This window comes from Onychostruthus taczanowskii, unplaced genomic scaffold (assembly GCF_017590055.1).
Source record: "Onychostruthus taczanowskii isolate IOZ18803 unplaced genomic scaffold, ASM1759005v1 scaffold5, whole genome shotgun sequence".
Lineage (NCBI taxonomy): Eukaryota > Metazoa > Chordata > Aves > Passeriformes > Passeridae > Onychostruthus > Onychostruthus taczanowskii.
Window position 1 is genome coordinate 7,414,470 of NW_024502568.1, and position 21,084 is coordinate 7,435,553.

Here is a 21,084-nt window from a genome sequence, read left to right on the forward strand (position 1 = left end):
TGCAGCTGAGCTTTATCTTCTCTGGCCTTTTTGAAACAGTTTGGGGCCCCAGTCCACCATGGAGGACAGCAGAGCAATATGATTGCCTTCTTCTTCTCCAAATCTGGCAGAGGATTTTACTCCTCACTGCCTGCAAATCATTCAGCATCTTCAATTTGTCACAGCTGAAGTCAACTTCCATTTCAACTGCCCATGAAGATGAACACAGGCAGTATTTCCTCCTATGCAAACTTCTGATGGTCACTGGCTGCAGTGACAAATTGCAGCTTTGTTGGCTCCATGGACAGGGACCATCTAAATCTGTGATTCTGTGGGTATTTTTGCACAGCTGTGTACCCTGTCCAGGCTAAGTAAATAATGAGTAATGACCATTAAATGATTAATGAGATGCTAGCAAAAATAATGGCAGCATTGTAAAATGTAGTTTATCTTCACTAATGATGTTCTCTGGGGATTAGATATTCCTGTGTTCTGCCTTGTAACTTCATTAAAGCACCAACATGCAGCTGACTGCCAGTGAGGAAATATGTGGCTTAGCTCTGTGTTGTTCTTCTTAAGATCTCATTATATATTGCTGTCCTAGCCATTAGCACTTTGCTTTTTGGCTTACTTAGAAGCCTTATTTCCTGATCTCTGCATTACCCCAATCTTGACCTAATTCACACTATTTCTGACTGAGAGGGAGTTTTGTAAGGCCATTTATCTGCTTGGCTTGGAGCTGATGCTGCAGTGACATCATTTGAGATAGAGTCTCTTCTCAGCTAAGAGGGAATTAAGGAGTAAGATGGAGAATGAAGAAAGCAGACTGATCTCTAAATATTGCAGCTCAGAGATTTTTCAGACTTTTTTTCTGATTTGCTAATAAATACCCACATATCTACTGATGTTTAGCTAGGGGTATTTCTGTGTGTCTTGTTTTTCCATTTTGTGGTGGGGTTTTTTGTTTGTTTGTTTGTTTGTTTGTTGGTGTGATTGTTTTGCTTGTTTTTTGTTTTGTTTTGTTTGTTTGGGGGTTTTTTTTGTTGCTGTTGTCCTTTTCAGACACTCAAAATTAAGCTCCAGCCCTGAGGTATCCACAGTTTACAGGATGAAAACCACTGATAGCAAACTTTTCTTGAGAGATCAGTTTGTCTTCAGTTTGCAGAGATGTTATAGAGACTGTTTAGGTGTGTTAAAGGAAATGGAAGTTGAGTGACAAAACCCATCTCAGTGCTGTGACTTTGGGCATCTACATTTGGGTTTAAGGCTGTCCCAGTCTTTGTCCAATGTGACTGCTCTAGGAAGCAGACCACATCCTCCAGTAGCCTTAAAAGATTCATGGCTTTTAAGTCAAAATTTCTCTCTGTACTGTATTATTAATTCACCAAAACTCTTTAGGTAAGTCGTATCTAAAAATGTCACAGATCTTTTGTAAGGAGAGATCCTATATTTTTCTAAGTTGTGTGTCAGGAATGGAAAAACTTGTAAAGGTAGAAAGAGAAAATTTTAGGTAAATTTTGCTCTTTTTTTCTCAATTTATTATTACTATTTTTTTTTTTTACTCGAAGGATTAAGCACAGCTGACTGTGTTTTGCAGGCATAGGGCTGTGAAGCAGCATCCCGGTATCACTGCTGTGTCCTGGGGTGCAGGGGCTTTACAACTGGGGAGTGAAGGGTGTCTGCAGAGGGATTAGAGCAGAGCAAAGCCTGGAAGCGGCGAGGAAACAGCTTTCCTTGGTGCCACGAAAAGCCATGCACCGGCGTTAAGCAAGCAGCGCTGAAGAGCGAGCTGTGTCCTTGTCCCCGGCTTGCAGAGGGACCTGTCACCAGCGAGCGGTGCTGCGGATCCAGCGCTGCCTCCCGTCCCTCCCGGCGCTTCCCGCAGCGCTCCCAGGCGAGAGGGAGGATCTGCAGGAGTGCTGAGCATCCCTGGAAGCGGCGCCGGGGGGAGCAGCCCTGCCAGCGCTGCTGGGGTGCGCTCAGGGATCGCGGGTCAGAATTCCCACAGCAGCCATGTGATGCTGGAGCACAGGTGTCCTTCAGGATGCTTGGGCTCATCTCGTGTGTGTATCTCTGCTACAAACCTTTATGAAGTTTTGGCAGACATCAGGCATTTTCTGGGCTGAAAATGTGCTAGAGCAATCTTGAGCCTTTCTTATGTGCTGCAAAAAAACTGCAGAAGGAACTGAGAGAGGAGTAATCCCACTGTCAGGGGTGGGTGGTGGTCAGGATCCACTCCTCCCTGCTGAAAACTACAGAATCATAGAATATTGCCATTTGGAAGGGACCCACAAGGGTCATTGAGTCTGACTCCCTGCTTCTCACAGGATTATCTGAAATTAATTGGGTTATATAAGAGCATCGTCCTGATGCTTCTTGAACTCTGCCAGGCTTGGTGTCATGGCCACTTCTCTGAAGAGTGTGCTCTTTACAACCCTCTTAGTAAAGAACTTTTTCCTGATGTCCACTCTGAACCTCCCTGAGATCTGCCTCTGGGTATATCTGCAAATACAGAGGTACCCATAAATTAGAACTAGTTGCTATGGGGATTTTTTTTTTTGGTAGACCTTGAAAAAGATTTGCAAAGGGAAGGAAGAACCACAACATTCAGAAAGAAATCCATGAAGCAGAGTTTCCCAAGAAAAGCAAGGTATGCGTGAAGACATCATAAGCAAAACACTACAGGTATTTTCTTGTTGCAAGAACACCCAATCACTCTCCACAGGTGTTAAAATTCATTGTTGTGGTGTTCCTTGGGGCTCTGAGGTGGGAGCTTTATTCTTCCAGTGCCTCGTGTCTCATGTGAAATGATGGCTAAAACCCCCTGCCTCTGACAGAAGGAAATATGCCAGTATTTAAATTGGCCAGGGTTTGGATTTGGATTTGCCTTTGGCTTCCTTCAGGCACCAGCGCTAACCTGAACTTGCCTCAGAGCGAGGCAAAGACACAAAAAGCTCAGCTCATTGCAGCATTTCTCTGCGAAGCCCCCCAAACCCGGCGTGTCCTTCCCCCAGCAGTCACGTCCTTGGCTGGGCAGCCCCTCTGCAGCCCCAGCCCGGGAGGAGCCCTGAGCGCCCCGACAGCTCCCTACCCCCACTGCTGCTGCTTTTCCAAACGCCTTTTCCTCTAGACAGGAACCTCTCTTGTTCTGTGGGCTCCCGTGGAGCGGGGGGCCGAGCTGGAGAGCGGCCGTACTTCTGGGTGTTCATTCAAGAGCAGAGATAACAGGACTGTTTAGAAAGAGGATATATTAATAATCCAGGCTAATGTCAGTGTTTTCTCTCATAGCTCTTGTCCTTATTTGGTACAAAGGAGCTTTCTCCAGTATCTGAAGTTCAGGTAACAGCTTAAGTATTATGGGAGTTGTGAGAGTTTGTTACCCACTGCATGTACACACACACACACATAGACACACACACACACATTGACACACACACCCATAGACACACACACACACACACATAGACACACGCACACACAGGCTGGTGTCCGGCCATTAGCTCCTCTGCAGAGTAAGAGGTGACCTCCAGTCCTAAAAATCCACGTTCTGGTATAAAAATGCCATTCCATTTTCCTACTAATGCCAGGGCCACCTGACCTAAAACACACATCCCTGAAGCATTTGAGGAAAGTTGGTGCTTCACAGTAGCTACAATTCATCTTCCAGTAACATTAGAATCCTGCTTCACAAAATTGTCTTGTCATCTAGCTCTTGTCTTTATCTGTGTTTATAACCCACCTGCATGTTGTTAATCTTCCTCTCTGTGTATATTTATAATATTTGTATGGTGTTGGGTGTCTTCAGAACTCCAGAACTCTGTGAACACAAATCTGCAGTTATTCTGACTTTCTCACAGGAAAATGCTATCCTGACTTAACCTTCTTGGCTTCTCACCAGCAGCAGATATTCTCTGTGATGGCAAGACACTTGTGGATGATCTCTGCGGCAGATTTCACTTATGCTTGACCATGATAAATGGGAAATTAACAAATCATGGGAATCTCACAATGTTTAGACTTGAAGATACAGTTTTCGTTTCTCTGTTCAACTCTCATTTCATCTCTCTCACACATTCTGACTTTGGAACTTTTTTTCAAGCTTAAAAGCTCAAGCTCTAACACCTTTTCAGAGGGAAGATTGGAGGAGGAGGAGGTGTCTGCAGGTAGATTTACTTCTGCATTGCTGGGCTCTGGCAGGTTCCTGCTCACTGCCTCTCGCCACATAATAGTGAGGATAATTAATGCATGCTCTTAAAAGAGGCAGTTCTAAGAGAAAAACTTCCTCCAAAACAGCAAGTAAACTTATAGAAACTGTAGGGTAAAACCCACCAACCATTCCAGCTGTACCACCATCACTACCACCCCAATCCACCCCCTGACAAGCTTTTGTAAAGAGCTAAGGAGAAAAATGTGCCATCATCAGAGACAGATGGTTCATCACAAAAGAGACTTTGCTCTCTCTGTCCTGGGCCTCATTGCAGAGCACAAAATACCTTTTAAAGACAAGATTGTGGACTGCAATTTATAACTTTACTTAATACTAACAATCATGGACTCAGAAGAAATGGTCTTTTAAGGTACACTACAATTTTCCATATCCTCTGTTCCAAGCTAAATTCTTACGGTTGCACAGACAGTACTTACCTGCAGTGCCCTGTGTTCTGCAGAGGATAATCATCTTCTCATGCTGCCTTTGGTAACATCCCTAACTACTCCTTGTCTTTCCAAAGCAAATAGCTGGAATCACATCATGTGGGATGATGGGATCCTGTGGTGTTGTGACAGCCACCCCTCTGCTCCTTGAGGTTTATCTGCTGTAATAGGGCTTTGGGTACGGGCCTTTTCCAAGAGCTCTGAATACCCCTGAACTGTTCTGTGTTAAGGTCTCCTGGGAAACTCAGTGTCTTGGCTTTGGTACACAGACTAAACATGCTTTTGTAAATTAATCCCTGTCCCTCCATCAAGATTTTTCATGGCCAGACCCTCATGTCCCCCCTCATGTCTTTCCCTCCCTTCTTGTCTCTAAACCTCATTATATTTTCACTTTCATTTAGTAGAGTCCATCTCTGCAGAGCAAGGTGCTGCAGTGACTTGGAGGGGCACAGAAAACGTTTGGGATCCACATCAGAAACAACGATGGAGTGACAGCAGAGGTGAGAGAGGAACATCATGAGAGTGCTGTCCCTCCCTGGCTTGGTCTCAGACAGAGTCCTCAGCAGTTAAAGGCTTTCTTGCCACCAATTTCCCAGCCATGAAGCATCACCTTCAGCCCAGCTCTGTGCCTTTGACCTGTTTCTGGTGTTGACCTGCACTTTCCCAGCCTCATTGTCAAGACCCACCCTTGCTCCTTAGGACTAAATCATCTCTGTGTGATTGAAGATGATTTTGAGGGGAACAAAGCCAGCACCCAGTGGCTGCAAAGCAACCACAAACTGGCTTCTCTGGCCCTGGGTACATGCTGCACCCGGATCTGATTTCACCCGGGTGTTTGCTGGCTTACAGCCTCTGCCCTCCACCCTGGGCAGCAGAGCAGAACAGTTAAGCCATAGAAGTGTAAGGCAGGGATTGCATTTTGGGTTATTTCACACTATCACCTTCTCAGTCTCTGGCATGACCACTGTTTTATTGCCCATGTGCTCTCTTAGCTTGAAGTGCACTCTGGAAGTAGACAGAAGCATTGCAGATCCAGCTCTTGCTATCGAATTCCTTCCTAAAATGAGGACAGATTCCACAACAAAGGTTTTTGACTACTGCAGAGATGGAGTCAGCGAAGAAAAGAACTGTAAGAATAAAAGCAAAAGGAAAAAAGAATAAAAGCAAAAGCTTTGGCAATTGGCCTTAACTGCTAGCAAGGCTGTAATTAGACCCTTGACCTGTTCCATTTTTGCAGAAGAAGGATGAATGATGGAACTACAATACATAAGTATCTACTTTGCCTTTTGGATCAAACAGAAAAGTATCTAAGAAACTCCACTGATATAGAACTTGCAACTCAGTAAATTCAAACTGGAAGTTGTAGGATTTTAACTGACGCTCATTAAAGCGTTGCAAAAATTAGCCTAATATTGTAACAGCTTTTCCTTTGTTTGCAGTCTTAAAATTAAAGGGAAATTTGTTCCCTAAATGTCTCAGAGACACTGAAAATATTGTCAGTAATTCAGAGGCAGAGATGCAAAATTTCCTTTTGAAACCAGTAGCTATAACTCATGCAGAAGCTTTTAGAAGAGATTATAATGTCAGGAACATGTTGTCAGTAAATGAGAGCTGAAAATCTATATCTGCTCATGAAGTGAATAATGATGGGTGCTGCTCAGTTACTAGGCTGTGATGCTGCCTGCAGGATTTTGGTGACAGCGTGAACAATGCAAGTGGTGCTGTTTGAATTGGAGTATTTATTCATATGGAAAGAGAATATTTAGTCCTTGCATCCCCATTTATCAGAGCCCAGTGACAGTATCTGATTTCTTGTTGTGATCTGTTATGCAGACTGGAAATTCTGAGAAAAGAACAGATCTGTCAGCAAGATTATTCAAATAAGTGCTGTTGGGGACTTGTGCTCCCTCCTGTTCCTCCCTGGTTTAGTTGAGCATTTCAAGAGAACAGTTTTGATACTCATTCTAGCTGATCCTGGCTGTTAAACCAAAATTAAGGCTAATATTTGTCTGGGGGGTTAATCCTCACTGCTGGGACCAGATTGTATCCTTGGGAAAGGAAATAGTTGTGTCTGATTTGCTGAATGCAGCAGCTCATGACATTCTCCTGGTGGGAAGTGCTCCTCGTCATGATGCTCTTTAAATTGAGAGTCAGTGGAGCTTTATGATAGCAAACTTGACATTTCTGAGTTTGTGCTGGCTGGCTCCCACTATTTGCATCGAGGAGCAAAGAGGAATGGTGATTTCAGATGCTACCAGCAGGCTACAGATCCAGTGCCACCAGCAGGGCTCTGTAGAAAGGGCAGAAAGAGCTATTGCTGCTGTTTCCAGGTCATCTTTTTGAGATTCAGCCAATTTCCTTTCAGTCAGCCTGGAACTCCCTGTGTGGACCAGGAGGGAATTAATGAGCAGTCTCAGCCTTTCTGGGGACCTCTGAGGGTGGTGTTCAGCTCCAGGGACTACACAGGGCCTGACTGACTTGGATGAGAGCTCGTCAGGAGGACAAGTGCTGAACACATCCTGTTGCTGTGGCCAGTTTGAGGATGAGTCAGACGTGGAAGACCATCTTGGTTGGCTCTTGGTACTGCTTGTGTCATTCTGTGTGGTGGTGCTGGCTGTGTGCAGGCTCTGCAGACTGTGGAAGGCTGGGAGATCAAACCCCAGACTTTTCATATTGCTTTAAGTTTATTTGGAATTTGTAGTCTTTGGAACCTGTGAAGATACACTGCTATCCTGGAACCACCATGGAGAAAGGAAATACTGACCAAATACACAAAAGCTTTGGATGCCTTTGATAATCTAACCCACCATTTAAGGTACTGAGGATGTCAAACACATTTAGAAGTTCAGACTAACATCCTTAACATCCTTAATACACTTCCCCTTTCTCTAACTTATCACATGTAGTAAATATTTGGGTTTTTTTCCCAATATTCCTCAAGCATGCTGACTTTTCAGTATGATGTAAAGCTGGCTTGCAATGACCCATTTAGAAATCTGGGCACCTCCACTGTTAATTTGCACAGTAAATTCAATTAAGAGCAAATATTTTGATGCAGAAATAGGATATGAGATTGACACTGGCATCTGTCATCAAAGTCTTGATATATCCCTCCTTTAACTTACAGCCATTTAGATCTGGAAAGAATGCAGGATCTTTTTTAGAAGGCAAATATCCCTCAGAGTGTGTGTTCTGCTACAGTGGGCTGCCTGCCACCTCTGTAGCAGTATCCACCATCTTGACAGAGATATGAAAGGGAGACTGAAAGGAAGGTCCTTGTCTACCAAAAAGTTTCAGGGGAGAATTTCCCCAGAAGTTAAGTGAATAGGAACAAAAACCCTGCAACCCTGGTCAATCTATGAGGATGGAAAACTCACTGTAAAGTGCTAGGGAGAAATCTGTGGCTCCTATTGCTGGAAGTAGGGGTTCAGGCTGTCTGACAGCCAGTGAAACTCCAAAGGGAAGATCAAAGGCTTGACTATTAGCTGTGCTAAATTCCTGTTAGATTTCTCTTGTAGATCAAAGGACCCTTTAAATAGGGAGGAGCTGATTCCCCTGGAAATATCCTCTGCTCAGTACTGGCCTTTCTAGTAAGCCCCAGCTTAGTGGTGAGATTTGGGTCACTGGGATGTGGCACAAATGTGCCCCTTGAAGCTTTCTGCTATGGGAGGAAGCACACTTGGGGCTGCTCTGAAATACACTTGGGGCTCAACAGGCTTCACTGACTTTCCCAGTATGAGGAGCACAATAGACTTGAATTAAAAGGTACTTAAACCCTCCTCACAGGGAGGGTTTAAGTTTATATTGCAAGAGTATAATTGTGCTTTCATGTTAGAGCTCAAAAAATGTGACCAGTGTATGTGAAATAAATTAATATTTTCTAACCACCTGTCCACCTGTTTGTTCTCCCCTGTTTATTGGGTTGTTTTGTCTTCAGATGATTGTCTTTGAGCATAGCTGATAACAAATACCTAAGTTGCAATTTGCAAAATGGCTGCTAAAATATGCAAAAGCCTCCTCTCAAGTGAATCCATTGCTGATGAATGGGAGAACTGCAAATGTAAAGGTCAGAAAATAAACAGAATTAATCTAAAGCATCAAGATGGCTGCACAAAGCATTTTCCCCAGCCTGCACACTGTACAGCCAGTATGTCACAGAAGATGGACACTTCTTTCCTGTGCCACTCAGATAAAACCAGTATCTACTTTTCTTACATAAGAGGTGACATGGGATTTCGTTTTCTCAGGGAAAAGCACAAAAATGGACAATCACTTGTCATGATGGCTTTTTTTGACTGCTGTCTGAGACTAAGCATCTTGTGAGGTTTTATATTTACAGATCATTTTTCCTTTCTTCACTTTAACCTATTATCTCTAGAAGTAACTCCTCTGGTTGCTGCTGTGAAATCTCTTGTCCTGTTAGACACAAGCACAGTTGTTCACCTGTGACTGAGAGTGGTCTCTTGTCTTCCTATCCTATTTTAACTCACAAGGCCAAATTTGCTTCTGTCCCATCTGAGTCTGACACCCTGTTTTCATAAGTTTCCAAGGTGACAGCAATGGGGGTAAATCTTCCTGACGTGGTGGCTGCAGGGTATTTCATTTTTGTGTGATGCATGCCACATCAAGGAGGCCTGTTTCATTCAGTCATTTTAAAATACACAAATTAGGGATTAGCCCAACAATTACATACAATGAATATCTCCCAGATGATCTTTTCTCCCTGCAGCATGCAGATCTGTACATTTCATGGATAGGTGTGTCTTTTTCTTCCACATCTGTTGAAGTTATGATGCCAGGCATTTAATTACAGCAATTAAAGCAACATTTTTGAGATCCTTCTTCAATATATAAGGGAAAGAATTAGCTTAATAGGTGTGTGAAGTCAGCAGGGCCTAGTGGATCAAACCTTCCTCTGGAAGGGATGTACAGCATATTTCCATTTTCAGACCCTTTGATGCTTAAAGTGCCACATTCCCAGCACTCTCACTTGTGTGCCACTGTGTGGTCCAGGCTGCTGGACCCCATGAGTTTCAAATCCAAAAGGGCCTGGCTAGTGCCCATTCACTGCTTTGTGTTTTATCCTGTGACATTTATTCCCTGGGTTGCAACTCTTCCTCTGAGCATCCTCTCAGAATATGAATTCTGGTGTGTTTGCCCACATTTCAGGGAATGGTGGCTCAGGCTTCATCTCTACTCCTGTTCTTCTGATTCCTCATATTATTCTGTGATTGTGATTACCTGGTTTCTTGTGAAATCCCTTGAGGGCTGATGTGCCTAGAAGGCGCAAACATAGGCATTAAAAAGGGAATTTTTACTTAGTTTTCTTCATTGTTGCACAGTTCTTCAGAGTTAGAGACCTTTACAAAATACCCAGAGTCCTTAAATGCAAGTGCACTCATCTGACCTCGCCCCCTTTGCAGTCTGAAGGCACCCCTGTGTACCCAGCCTAGCAGCTGCTCATCTGCCTGATCATCCAGCACGTAGATCCTACCCTCCAGCCTCTCACAAATCCTCCTCCACATCCTGCCTCTGTGGTCTTTCACATATGCCTGAGCCGAGCAGCTGCAGCTCATCCTTGCACCCAGCTCTCTGGTGGAGAACTGAGAATTGATGGGTGGTTTTGTGACTTTTGTTCCATGAGCAGATGTGGCTGTGCAGAGCCTTTCTCCTTGTGTTTGTCCATAATTATAATCACAATGTTAGCTGATACTAACTTCAGATGAAATTAATGGAGTGTCAGTGTTGTCTCCATTGACTTCTAAGCACAAATTACAAACTGGAAGTCAGATGCCCATGCACAAATTCAGAAAGTGGAGAGGAGTTTTAGGTCACTCAGTTTTAGGTGAACTCACCCTGCTCTGTTCCACAGCATGCTCTGCACCAGGTCCCCACTGCCTGGCAGGGCTGGTACCAAGGAATTGCATGTCTCTAATTAGCCAATTCAATTGATAACACTAACACACAAGGAAAGTCCTGACTTGATGGTGTGAAAGCCCTGCAGTTTTGGCAAGCTGTTTCAATGCTCCCTGTTGCTAGAGCACAGGAAAAAGGCAAAAACCCAGAATCAGTGTGATCCTGTTTTGTCTATCAAGGGCCCCTGTGATCACAGAGCATATTTCTCACCCTGCTCAACATTTTTTGCAGGAAAAGCTGACATAAGTTGGCAAGGACAGCAAGCAGCCCCTCCTTTTCACTCCTTCTCCAACCAATATAAGGAGCAAATTCAAAGACTCTGATAAAGTGAACCAGGGTACAATCACAACAACCCCTGGTGCTGTTTTGCATTTGTCCCCGTGGTGTCAGCGGCAGGCTGCTGTGCCAGGCAAAGCAAAGCCCATCCCTCATGGCAGCTGAACAAGTGGCTAAAGCAGGCCTGTAAGGCTTCCTCCTTTCACTGATGGAATTGTGCTTTACCTTGGTTATCCAGGTTGAACGGGGAGGTGGTGGAGCACAGACCCCACCAGCCATGTGGGGCATAGTTTAGTATTCACACTATGGCACCAAGGTTAAATTGGTGCCTGGTGTCTAAACTCAGGGTGGGTTTGGTAGAAGCAGACGGCCCGTGGTCCTTCTGGGAACAGGCTCCCCACGTGGTGAGCTATCACACAAGGCACAGGTAGCAGCCTGCACTCACATGTGGGAGTGCCTGTCATCTAATGGATGACTGCACAAAAATCCTTCCTGTGCTATCACATGGATGTTCCCTATGTCTCCAGTCCAAAACTGGTACCTTTCCTTTTTCAAGATCTCTTTTATACAATGGAAAGATGCCTCTTTCCATTATAATTGCCTTACATTGACACCTCTTTCTGCCACATTAAACATGAAATTTCCCAGAAAAGTGACAGTCCTTGCTCAAGATCTCTTGCAATTCAAGGACAGACAGAAAGAGATATTAGAGAAAAAAAAATGGAGAAAGAACAGGGGTTTTTTTTCTTTTGTTTGTTGGAGACAATTACGTTCAACAGGATGGAAGGTATTGTGTGATGAGGAGGTGGAATTGCCCTTCTAAGGGCCATTCCAGTCTTGTGTCACAAATCATAGAATATTCTGAGTTGAAAGGGACCCACAAAATCATCAAGTCCAGTTCTTAAGTGAATGGCCCATACAGGGATTGAACCCACAAGCTTGGTGTCATTAGCACCATGCCCTAATCAACTGAGCTCATCTCAGGTAATTTGTTTCTTTTTGGGCTCACTGTAATGAGCTCGCTGGAAATAGAGTGTTGATGTTCACAAAGGATCTAAACAAAGATGTGACTCAGTCTCAGCCTCTGTCTCACCTCTGCTCTTGAGCTTCCTGCATGTGGAGGCAGCTGGTGGAACAGCATGGGGCCAGAGCAGGACCCAAACACCAGAAGAGCTGAACAGAGGGCTCATGTTTGAACCAGACTTTGAACCACTCTACCATGGCTTCACTCTGACTGGTGTGGTTGTTCCTTTCTACTTCTGAGAGAATGAGAAAGGATGCAAAAAAGGGGCACATCTCACTCATAGTGCAATTAAAAGCTGGGCAGGACAGTAATGGTTCTTCACCCTGGCTCTGTAGATCATACACGCCAAAAGAAATTCTCATCTGGATTTAAGCATCATATTTTGGTTGAGATTCTCAATATTTCTTAAAAAGTTTTGTTATTTAACCTCAGAAATAACCTTCCCCTTCTCTGAAAGTTAGATACTTGAGTGGTTTCATAGAACAGAGGTCTCTTGGCTTTCTGGATGAGGAAATTGCAGCAGTAACTGTTTTCAGGATGAAAATATCCAAATGTGGTCCTTGACCAGGAAGGGCTTTTCTTACATTTACTAAGAGGAGGGAAAATGGAGGGTGGAGGCAGATAGATAGCAAAATCACCTTTTGGAAGAAAGCTGAAAATTAAATTTTTGCTCTACAGAAGGAAGGACAAAGCCATTTTATAGCCACAACATGGCTGAATGCAGCATCCACTAAAACTCTAGATGAAGCTTATAACGATGTCTTCAGAGCATGTAGTCCTCTTAAAAGACAAAGGTAATGAAATTATGCAATAGACAGCATCAATTGTGGGTTGATTTTACTGTGGTACCAACTGAACAACTCCAGGTCTTGGGTTGTGGCTGTCACAGGAGAAATTTCCCTGTGGCCAAGTTGCTGCTATGGTGAGGACAAGGAGAACCTTCTCATCCTGTATAGCCATGGCTGCTTTTGTGGAGCACCTCAGTGGCCTGGGTGGCTCCAGGGAGGGCAGTGAGAAGAGGAGCCACATGTCTGGTAGTGGACAGATGTGGTATTAACACAGGACCTTCTCTCTAAGGGCAAGAAAATGAGCCACGTGGGCATGTCCCGGGCATGTGTGAGTAATGTGTGTTTGTGACACTGGAGCTGTGCAGAGGCTCAGGGGGCTGCAGCCACGCAGGGCAGTCCCAGCTCACGTGGGATGTGTTTGTATTGCAGCAGTTTTCAGGTGACACACGTTCAGGCAGTGCCCCATGCTGGTGCTTCACCAGTATGAGCTCCTGACCTTCACAGATCTGTCGGTGAAGTGTTTCCCTTTATCCCATCTCTACCCTACCCTACTTCCCTGAGCTTGACTGGAACTTTTCACTGCTTTGAGCCCCTGGATTGAGTAAAGTGGTGGCTGCAGGCACACACACAACTTACTGGGTAGGTCAAGGACCAGAAACAGACCTACTCACCCCTCTGACTAGCTGCCTGCTTGTCCACTTGCCCTAGGACTGTGCGAGGAGCTGCTTGCCATCTTCTTTGCCTTCCCGAGTGTGGCTATGACCTGTTTGTATCCAGGAGAATCCTAATTGCTTTAGGACAGCTGCATCCCACCACAGCCGGTCTGCTTGGGTGAGTGTCCATGCATGATGCAGCTTCTTTGAAGCGCCTGGATTCCGGGCTTGGCCACAATTTCCCCTGTGGAAGAAGGAGGCTGGGGAAGCGGGTTTAGGGCCAGCAGGTGCGAGGCGAGTCCCGGGTTGGCAATGGAAGGCAATGATGTCCCTGACCCTGCGTCTGCCCCTCGGGTTTGCGGTCCGGGTGTCCCTGTGCTGGGGCGGGGGTGGGCAGAGGCTCCGCGTCCCCACCTGTCGCTCCAGCGGTGCCACATCTGGGCGGGGCGGCGCCCCCCCGGCGGAACAGCTGTGTCTCCATGGCGACCGGCGCGGCGGGGGGGCCGCGGTGCCGCCGCCCCGCCCCGCCGAGCGGAGGGCGGGGGGCCCGGCGGGCGGGACCGCGGCTCTCGGCACCCTCGGAGCCGCCGCTGCCCTCCGCCCTCGCCGGCACAGCCCGCGGGCAGACAGAGCTCGCGCGGTGCCGCCCGGCCCGGCCCGGCTCGGATGCCGCCATGGGGAGCCGCTTCTCCAGCATCCCCGCGCTGCCCCGCGGCGGCCAGGGCCGCCTGCACCGCGCCCGCCACCACCGCCTCAAAGGTACGGCTCGGTCGGCAGCCCCGGCACCCCGAGCGGCCCCGGCATTCCCGCACCCCGAGCATCCCCCTGCAGGCGGGCACCCGCGGGATCCCGGGGCACCTGGAGCAGCCCGGAGCGGGATGGGTGCTCTGGACACCCCGGATCGGATGGGCAGCCGGGCAGGACGCAAATCTGGGTACCGCAGGGACCCCAGCTTGGGATTAGATCCCGGGTACACACAGCACCCTGAGCACCCGCGCCGGGCAGGACACCTTGAGTCAGGCTGCGCTCCCCAAGGATGGCTCCGTGCCTGGCACCCCCAGCCCTCCCGCGGTGTGACCCCCCTGCCCTGCCCGCAGCGCTGTCACTTCTGCCCCGGCAGTGCCCCGTGCAGGGCTGATGGGTGCACGGCTCTTCCCAGGCAAAGGTGCCCTAGGAAAGCAAAGGGCAACAATTTGGGGGAGTAAGAGCACCGAGAGTCCCCGAGTGCTTATCGGTGAATGAAGGCTTTGCTTTTGTGTCTCTTCTGAGGGCTCCATGAATGTGTTTCTGCATGGGACTGTCAGTCCTGGAGGAGGGCAGGGAGTATTTGGGGTTCCTTGTCTCGCTGATGTGGCTATTCTCTTCCTCATAAGGATGCCATCCTTTTCTGAACTCCTAGGGACCTGTTGGCACCAAATGGGATGGGGGTGACTTCTGTAATGTGGACAGGAGAGCCTGCCAAAGGTCTCCTCTATCTCTGCTCTTTTTTACCCCCTTTTGCTGGAAGTTGGGAGGGTGCTAGCAGAAAATAGCCCATTGTTCATGAATGCAATTTTTTCGGGCAGCAGTACACACACACGCTGTGTGTTCAGCACTACCTGGGTGCCTCTTCTCTAAGGTAATTTTCACAGCCAAAGGCACTGGCTAATGGAGGTAGAGGATGTCACACATCTCTCTGTAAGCAGAGAATGAGGGAAGGTGCTGCTCTAACAGCCATTTCAGATTATAACTTGTTGCAGCTTCCTCTATGTGTTGCAGAATTTGCAGCCACCAGCATGGAAAATAGGGAAAATAGAAAAAGAGAAAATAGTGCTGTTCACCCTCATTTTTTGCTGGGCTTTTGGATACTTCTTTGGCATTGTCTAGAGGAGTGGAAATGGTTAATGATGAGCTGGGCAACTGGTTGTTATAGGGAAGGATTTTCTGATACCTGCATTATTCTTCTGCTGAATCTCTCTGCCCCCTTTGTCTGTAGTTGGGTGATTTGGAGCAGTGGTGTGAACTGAGGGTGGTTTTGTCATGGCTGTTTCAGTGGCCATGCAAGATGTTAGGAATGCTCATTGCCCTGTCACGGATGAAGTCAGTGAGAAACTCAGCCCAAGCAATGGTGGTGCTTCAGATCAGACTTGAAAGGAGGGGGATGCTGAATCCTAAACAGTGAACCATCATCCCCCGTCAGTGCAAACATGAAGGCACACGCAATGCTGTAGTTGTTGGTATGCAATTGTAAACTGCCAGGGAGGATTTGTCTCTTTAAGAATCATGCTGTCAGCTGGAAGTCTTTCTGGAGCAACCTTAAGCAGATAAGAATTTATAAACTGTAGCCAGAAGGGACACTGACACTTAATCCATTAACAGTGGCTTACGTGAGATTTGGAGGATGCTCTGTAAGAATCACCTGATTTTGGGAGAGGGGGGTGGGAGCAGTGAGTTGTGTGTTAATGGCACTTTGTTTCTATATTTCTTCCTTTAATTTACATTTTAATTATTTTTCTACCTGTGCTGAGGCAGCAAGCAGAAATATTCTCAAGATTCTAATGCAACAGAGCATTGAAATAATTTTATTTGGAATAAAGAGTGAACATGGCATTGCCTTTGTTATAAAAACTAAGCAACTGCCAGGGACAATATGTGCTTTTTCTGTCTTTTTTGAAACCAGACTGCCTCAGGTCCTACATTTAAATGCAGAATAAACAAGTCTGATTGCATTTGACAGGTTTCTGTAAAATATACTCAAGGCATAGCAGTGAAAGTATGAATGTCACACAGTTTTGTTACGTATCTGCCATTTAACATTTTGTAAAGTATATTTTAGTTGAAGATCCCCAGTTGTTCTTCCTTCAGTGTCTGGCTTAGTGTTAGGGATACAGAACTTTTATAAGTTCTGTATCACCATCTAATACTTTTTTACTCTGTGGTGACCTCTTCCTGGCCTGGTGCCAGGGTGGTTAGGCTCATTCTTGCTTGAGAAGAAGCTATGATTGCATTGGTTCCTAAGGTGGCCTGCAGACTTTGAATTCAGTCCCTGTACCTTACAAGTTCATCTCACCTAAGTAAAAAGTAACATCTCTGCACATGGTAGAGCTGTTGCCCACTTGTGCTGGAAATTTTTATGTCTTTCTCTTAGTCCTGCTAAAAATGGTCACCTTTAGTTACATAAATCTTCTGAAGACCATGTGATACTTCTGGTGTTGAAGGCATAAGACAGAAATCTCACGAAGACTGACACGGCTGGCAGAATATTTGCTTTGCTTTAGATGGTTGCGCAAAAGGAGGAAAGCACACAACTTGATTCTCAGGCTTCAGCTGCAGTTTTAAAACAAGGTAACTGAAATAGGCAGGTCTTTGTGAAGGTACCTGCAAGAGCAAAGCTGGAACCCCAGGCTGATGATTTTCAAGTTGCTTTTGAGTAAGGTAATACTTTAAAATCTGTTATGTCCAGCAGTTTATAAAAGCACTTCACATAACTGTTCACTAGGAACCCCTAGGCTTGAGCACTTTGGAATTACCTGTTCCAGAGCAGCATGTCATATCTGCATTATGAATCCAGACTTTGGTGCCATAGTTGTGCCTACAGGCTTTGGCTGTTTAGGAGACAGTGAAAACTGAACTCCTCCAGGACCGCAGGTGATCTGATGCCATGGTCCTGATATGGCTGTTAACCTTGAAGTCCTGGCCAGTGATTAGAAGGAGGATTTCACTTGGTGATATCATGATGGGGAGGTTGAGGTGAGATTATTTTCAGAATTCCTGTGAGTATTTCCCTTCCCATAACCCAGATGTAGTTTGTCAGGGGTGACAGAAGGTGATCCTTTGTGTACTTTCCTAATGCTGTGCAAAAGATTATGATTATCTGGTAACAATCTCCTTAAGGACGCAGCCAGATAAACTCCAGGAAATTTTTGCTGTCCACCCTCTCTGAAATATGGTTTGTGATAACTATCAAACAAGGTGTGTATGGCTGTTTGGAGGGGAGCCAAGTGGGAAAACTCCAGCTGTATCTAATCTGCTGAATTCTGAGATGAAAAAGATCAGCCTTCTCATCAGTGGCTCTGTGTACTCTTTATTTAGTTATGTCAGGGTAATCTGTGTTGAACTGTTCTAACCAAGGAGACTTCTATTATTTCTCAAGAGATGGATCCTCAGTTTAACCCCTCTCCCTCCCCCAAGGTTCTTTCAAGATAGTATATTCAATTTCCTCTATTAACTGTTTTTATTAATCCTGGTGTAACTCATTCAGTTCCCCTCTTTGCCTAGTGTTACATCTTCCTGGTCTCTGGCTTTTGCATTCTTTCCTGCTCAACATTGCTGGAAGTGTTTAACTCTTCCTCCTGTGGGGTGTGGGCTGTGTGCCCTGTTTGGGCAGTGATGTAGTTCACAGATGTGCTGGTCCAGGATAAAGAAATGAAGTTTTTCTAGTCCTTGGGTCAGAAGTGAGGCACAGGACTTGTATGCCATCTCCTGTGCTCCATGGACATGTAGCTCTTTATCCTCACTTCTCTTGTGTCCTCAGCTTCAAGAAGGCTTAGCCATTGCTGTAGACAGCAGATCAATATTACATTGTAAAAGCTAAGAACAATTACTGTCTTCTCTCTTAAATCCTCTCCTGCCTCCTCCTCAGGTTTAGTACTCTTTCCTGAGCCCCTCTTGCCTTGAAGAGTGAGTGGCAGCAAGCAGGATTTCTTCCTGTTGATTTTCTCATAGGGCAATGCACCTGTGATATTTTTGCAAAAGAATGCGTGCATAGTATTACAGCCTCAGCCCCAGCTGCCAGGGATCCTCTTTTCAGCAGTTCTGATTACTCATGGGCTCTTTTATATTTGTGTTACAGTGGCATCTGGAGGCTCCCATCAAGATCTTAGTCATGTTGAGCTGGGTGCTCCTATGGTTGCCTGTACTTATTGCTCATTCATCCAGATTGCTTTTACTCATGGGTCTGGGTGATGTCTGCAGGGTGATTTGGGGTTTGTACCTTCAGAGTGTCACATGAAGCAGTCTGGCACCTCAACAGAGCAGTTCTTAGTCCTTTCTTTTGCTGGGACACCCAAGCCAGGGTCAGCAGTGGTTTGCTGGAGGTGTTACCACCTCTCTGGTACAGCCCCCAGACTGGCAGCCTGTTGTGCAGCACTAGACAAAGAAGGCAGAAGCTTTCCTGCTATCCATCACCCATGGAGGGTACCAGTCAGGATTACACAGTCTTGCATTTCTGCAGTTGCTGTTCCAAACATTATATCCCACTGACGTCAGACTTTTCCACCACTTCCCTGGTGCTTTATGACCTTCTGAAACACACGTAGAAATAATAATCTGGCTGGTGTAGAAATTTCAATAATTGTATATTGTTGAAAGACTGTCCTGCTGCTAGCTCCATTTTGTGCTCTGACTAGATGGAACTAAGGGGAGAGTAAAGGTTATCAGCAACTGATGGTCATAGGGCTTAGAGGCTGGGGTGCATCACAAACATTTTTAGGCATCACAGGCAGTGCATTGTGGGGATACCAACACTGACACTGAGATAACCTCAGCTCCCATTGCCATCATAATTGGTTCTTTGAAGTATTATATAATTTTCTTCCAGCCTTACAGGGTCAGAAGCTTCATCATTCAAGGTTTTGAAGGATGCCTCCTGCTTCCTGCTCTTCTGCTTTTACTCTGTCCAGGGTATGCTTGTCTCCCTCTGACCTCTCTGGGTTGTGGGTATAAAGTTTTTCCTGCCTGAGGTTGTCAGGTTTGTATGGCCTTCTCCCAAGCACTAGATTTTTTCCCAAGCTACTGAACTTTGATTTATTGCATTTAAACTGCCTAAAATTGCTCAGTGTTCCAAACACAGCAATTTATTGATCTTACTTTTCCTTTCCTATTGCCTGTTTCATAAGGTGATGAAGCCTGTTAGTGAAGCAGGTAGTGCTGGAGCTTTTCACAAATTTCCCATGAAATCATGTGGTTGGTTTCTTGCCCATGAGTGATTCTCTATATTTCTCAAGTGCAAGAAAGTCTGCTTTTGAAAACTAGTAGGAACCAAAACATCAGTTGGATGATTGAGCTAAAAATATTACTGCCAGGCTCAGTAATTAAATAAAGCAAATTAAATATTAGAAATTATAAGGGAAGCCAAACAGAGAAAAATAGAGGCCATTAATAGATTGTTGAGTAAATGTGTATATTATGTGTAGTTCTGGTTCTTCTCCTTCCAAAATCTCAGGAAAGATTCAGAATAACTGGAAAAGATTCAATGGTGGGCAACAAGGATGGTCATAAGTCTGGTTTAATTTCATATAAGGAATGATTGAATAAACTAGGACTCTTGTCTCTGGAAAAAGGGACAACTACACTGGAAATGACTTGCAAGTATAGAAGGGGCAGAGCTCCACTGTTCACTGTCTCTTCCAGTACAAGAATTAGGAGGACATACAGTAAACAAAAGGGGACTGTAGCCACCTGCAGTAGGTAGTTGCTCAGTAGAGTTCATTATTGGTGGATGCTATGGATGCTAAAATGGGTCCACTTTTAAGGGAGATTGGAAGAAGTCATGAAAGAGGAATCCTTTGAAGTTTGCGACAAAGACCATTTGCCCTTCTCATTTTGACTTCCCAAGGGCGTCTTCCTAAGGCTACCTGTGTTTAGCTGATAAGGATAGTGCTAAAATGAGAACTTAAAACTTCAGTGAGAGGTGCAGCTGGGTTGTTCAGACGTTGCAGTGGTAGATGGAGGCATAGAGCCGGCTCTGGAGCCTCCCTACCTGGTTGTTGACAGGGGGTTCATTGCCATGTCAGTGTCAAAGTCATACACAGAATATCCAGGCTTTATTTGGGAGGCAGAAGAGATTGTAACCAGGTCCCTGTACAAGCTTTCTTTGATGTGACTGTGTCTCCTGCACTCTGTGACTTTGACAAATGCAGTTGCTTTTCCATTTGTGGGCTCTTTTTGAGTAAGAGAAAGGAGGTTCTCTCTGCTTACAATGACCTCCTAATGACAAAAGCCTAAGTAGCCACTGCTTCATTTTGTTTCCTAGACCGTTGAAATAGCAGGTTTTGTGGATATTCCCATATCTGGGAAGATTTCTAATACAGCGGCTTGGGAGATTTCCGATTTGGCAGCTGTTCTTACCTACTGCTGCTAGGATAATTGCAGGAACCAGCTACTTCTGCAGAGCTGAAATTGCTGCCCGTGGCAAGTACATAAGTACATGTTGTTTTACTTACAGTGTGTACCTTCACAGGGGTACTTATTTCAAGCTGGGGATCCACACGTGCTCAGACTTGGCCTGCCTTGAAAGTTTAGGACATCTGAGTAATCCAGTTCTGAGCTGTGACAAGAAGTGGGCTCCACAATACTTGTGTTTCAGGATTGTCTTCATCTAGAAGTGGTTGATCTAAGATTAACCTTAATCACAGCAGTGTGCAGGTGCTCAGTGCTGTGCTGCAAACTGCCAAATCCCAAAGTGGTTTCTCACTTTAATCACAGCACCATGCAGGTGCTCACTTTTGTGCCACAAATACCAAAGTAGTTCTGGGGATCAGAACTGAATTTAACCAAATTTAGGGTCTAACAGTGGTTAAAACTTTTGTTGTGTGACATATCCATGAGCTTAGGCTGCCTTTTGGCCTGGCTAACCAGGGCATTGCTAAGCTGAGTAGCTGGAGAGGAGGGCAGACACTTGGATACTTACCCTTACTAAGGTCTGGGTTGCTGCAAAACTGGTTAAAACTGAGGTGGGGATAGGTTTTGATCTCCATTTGTTCATGGGGAGCTCAAGATGGTAAAAGTGTGTTGTTAGAAGATGCTAGTTCATGTT

At 45.5% G+C, this 21,084-nt stretch overlaps 1 protein-coding gene across 1 annotated transcript in view; it reads left to right on the forward strand.

The window, feature by feature from the left end:
* The first annotated feature begins 13,856 nt into the window (after window positions 1-13,856).
* Window positions 13,857-21,084, forward strand: part of NEURL1 (neuralized E3 ubiquitin protein ligase 1) — a 144,130-nt gene continuing 136,902 nt past the window's right edge. The window contains exon 1 of the mRNA XM_041415608.1: window positions 13,857-14,048. Coding sequence (XP_041271542.1) covers window positions 13,964-14,048 — 85 coding nt within the window. The 5' untranslated portion in view covers window positions 13,857-13,963. The remainder of the gene's footprint in view (window positions 14,049-21,084) is intronic.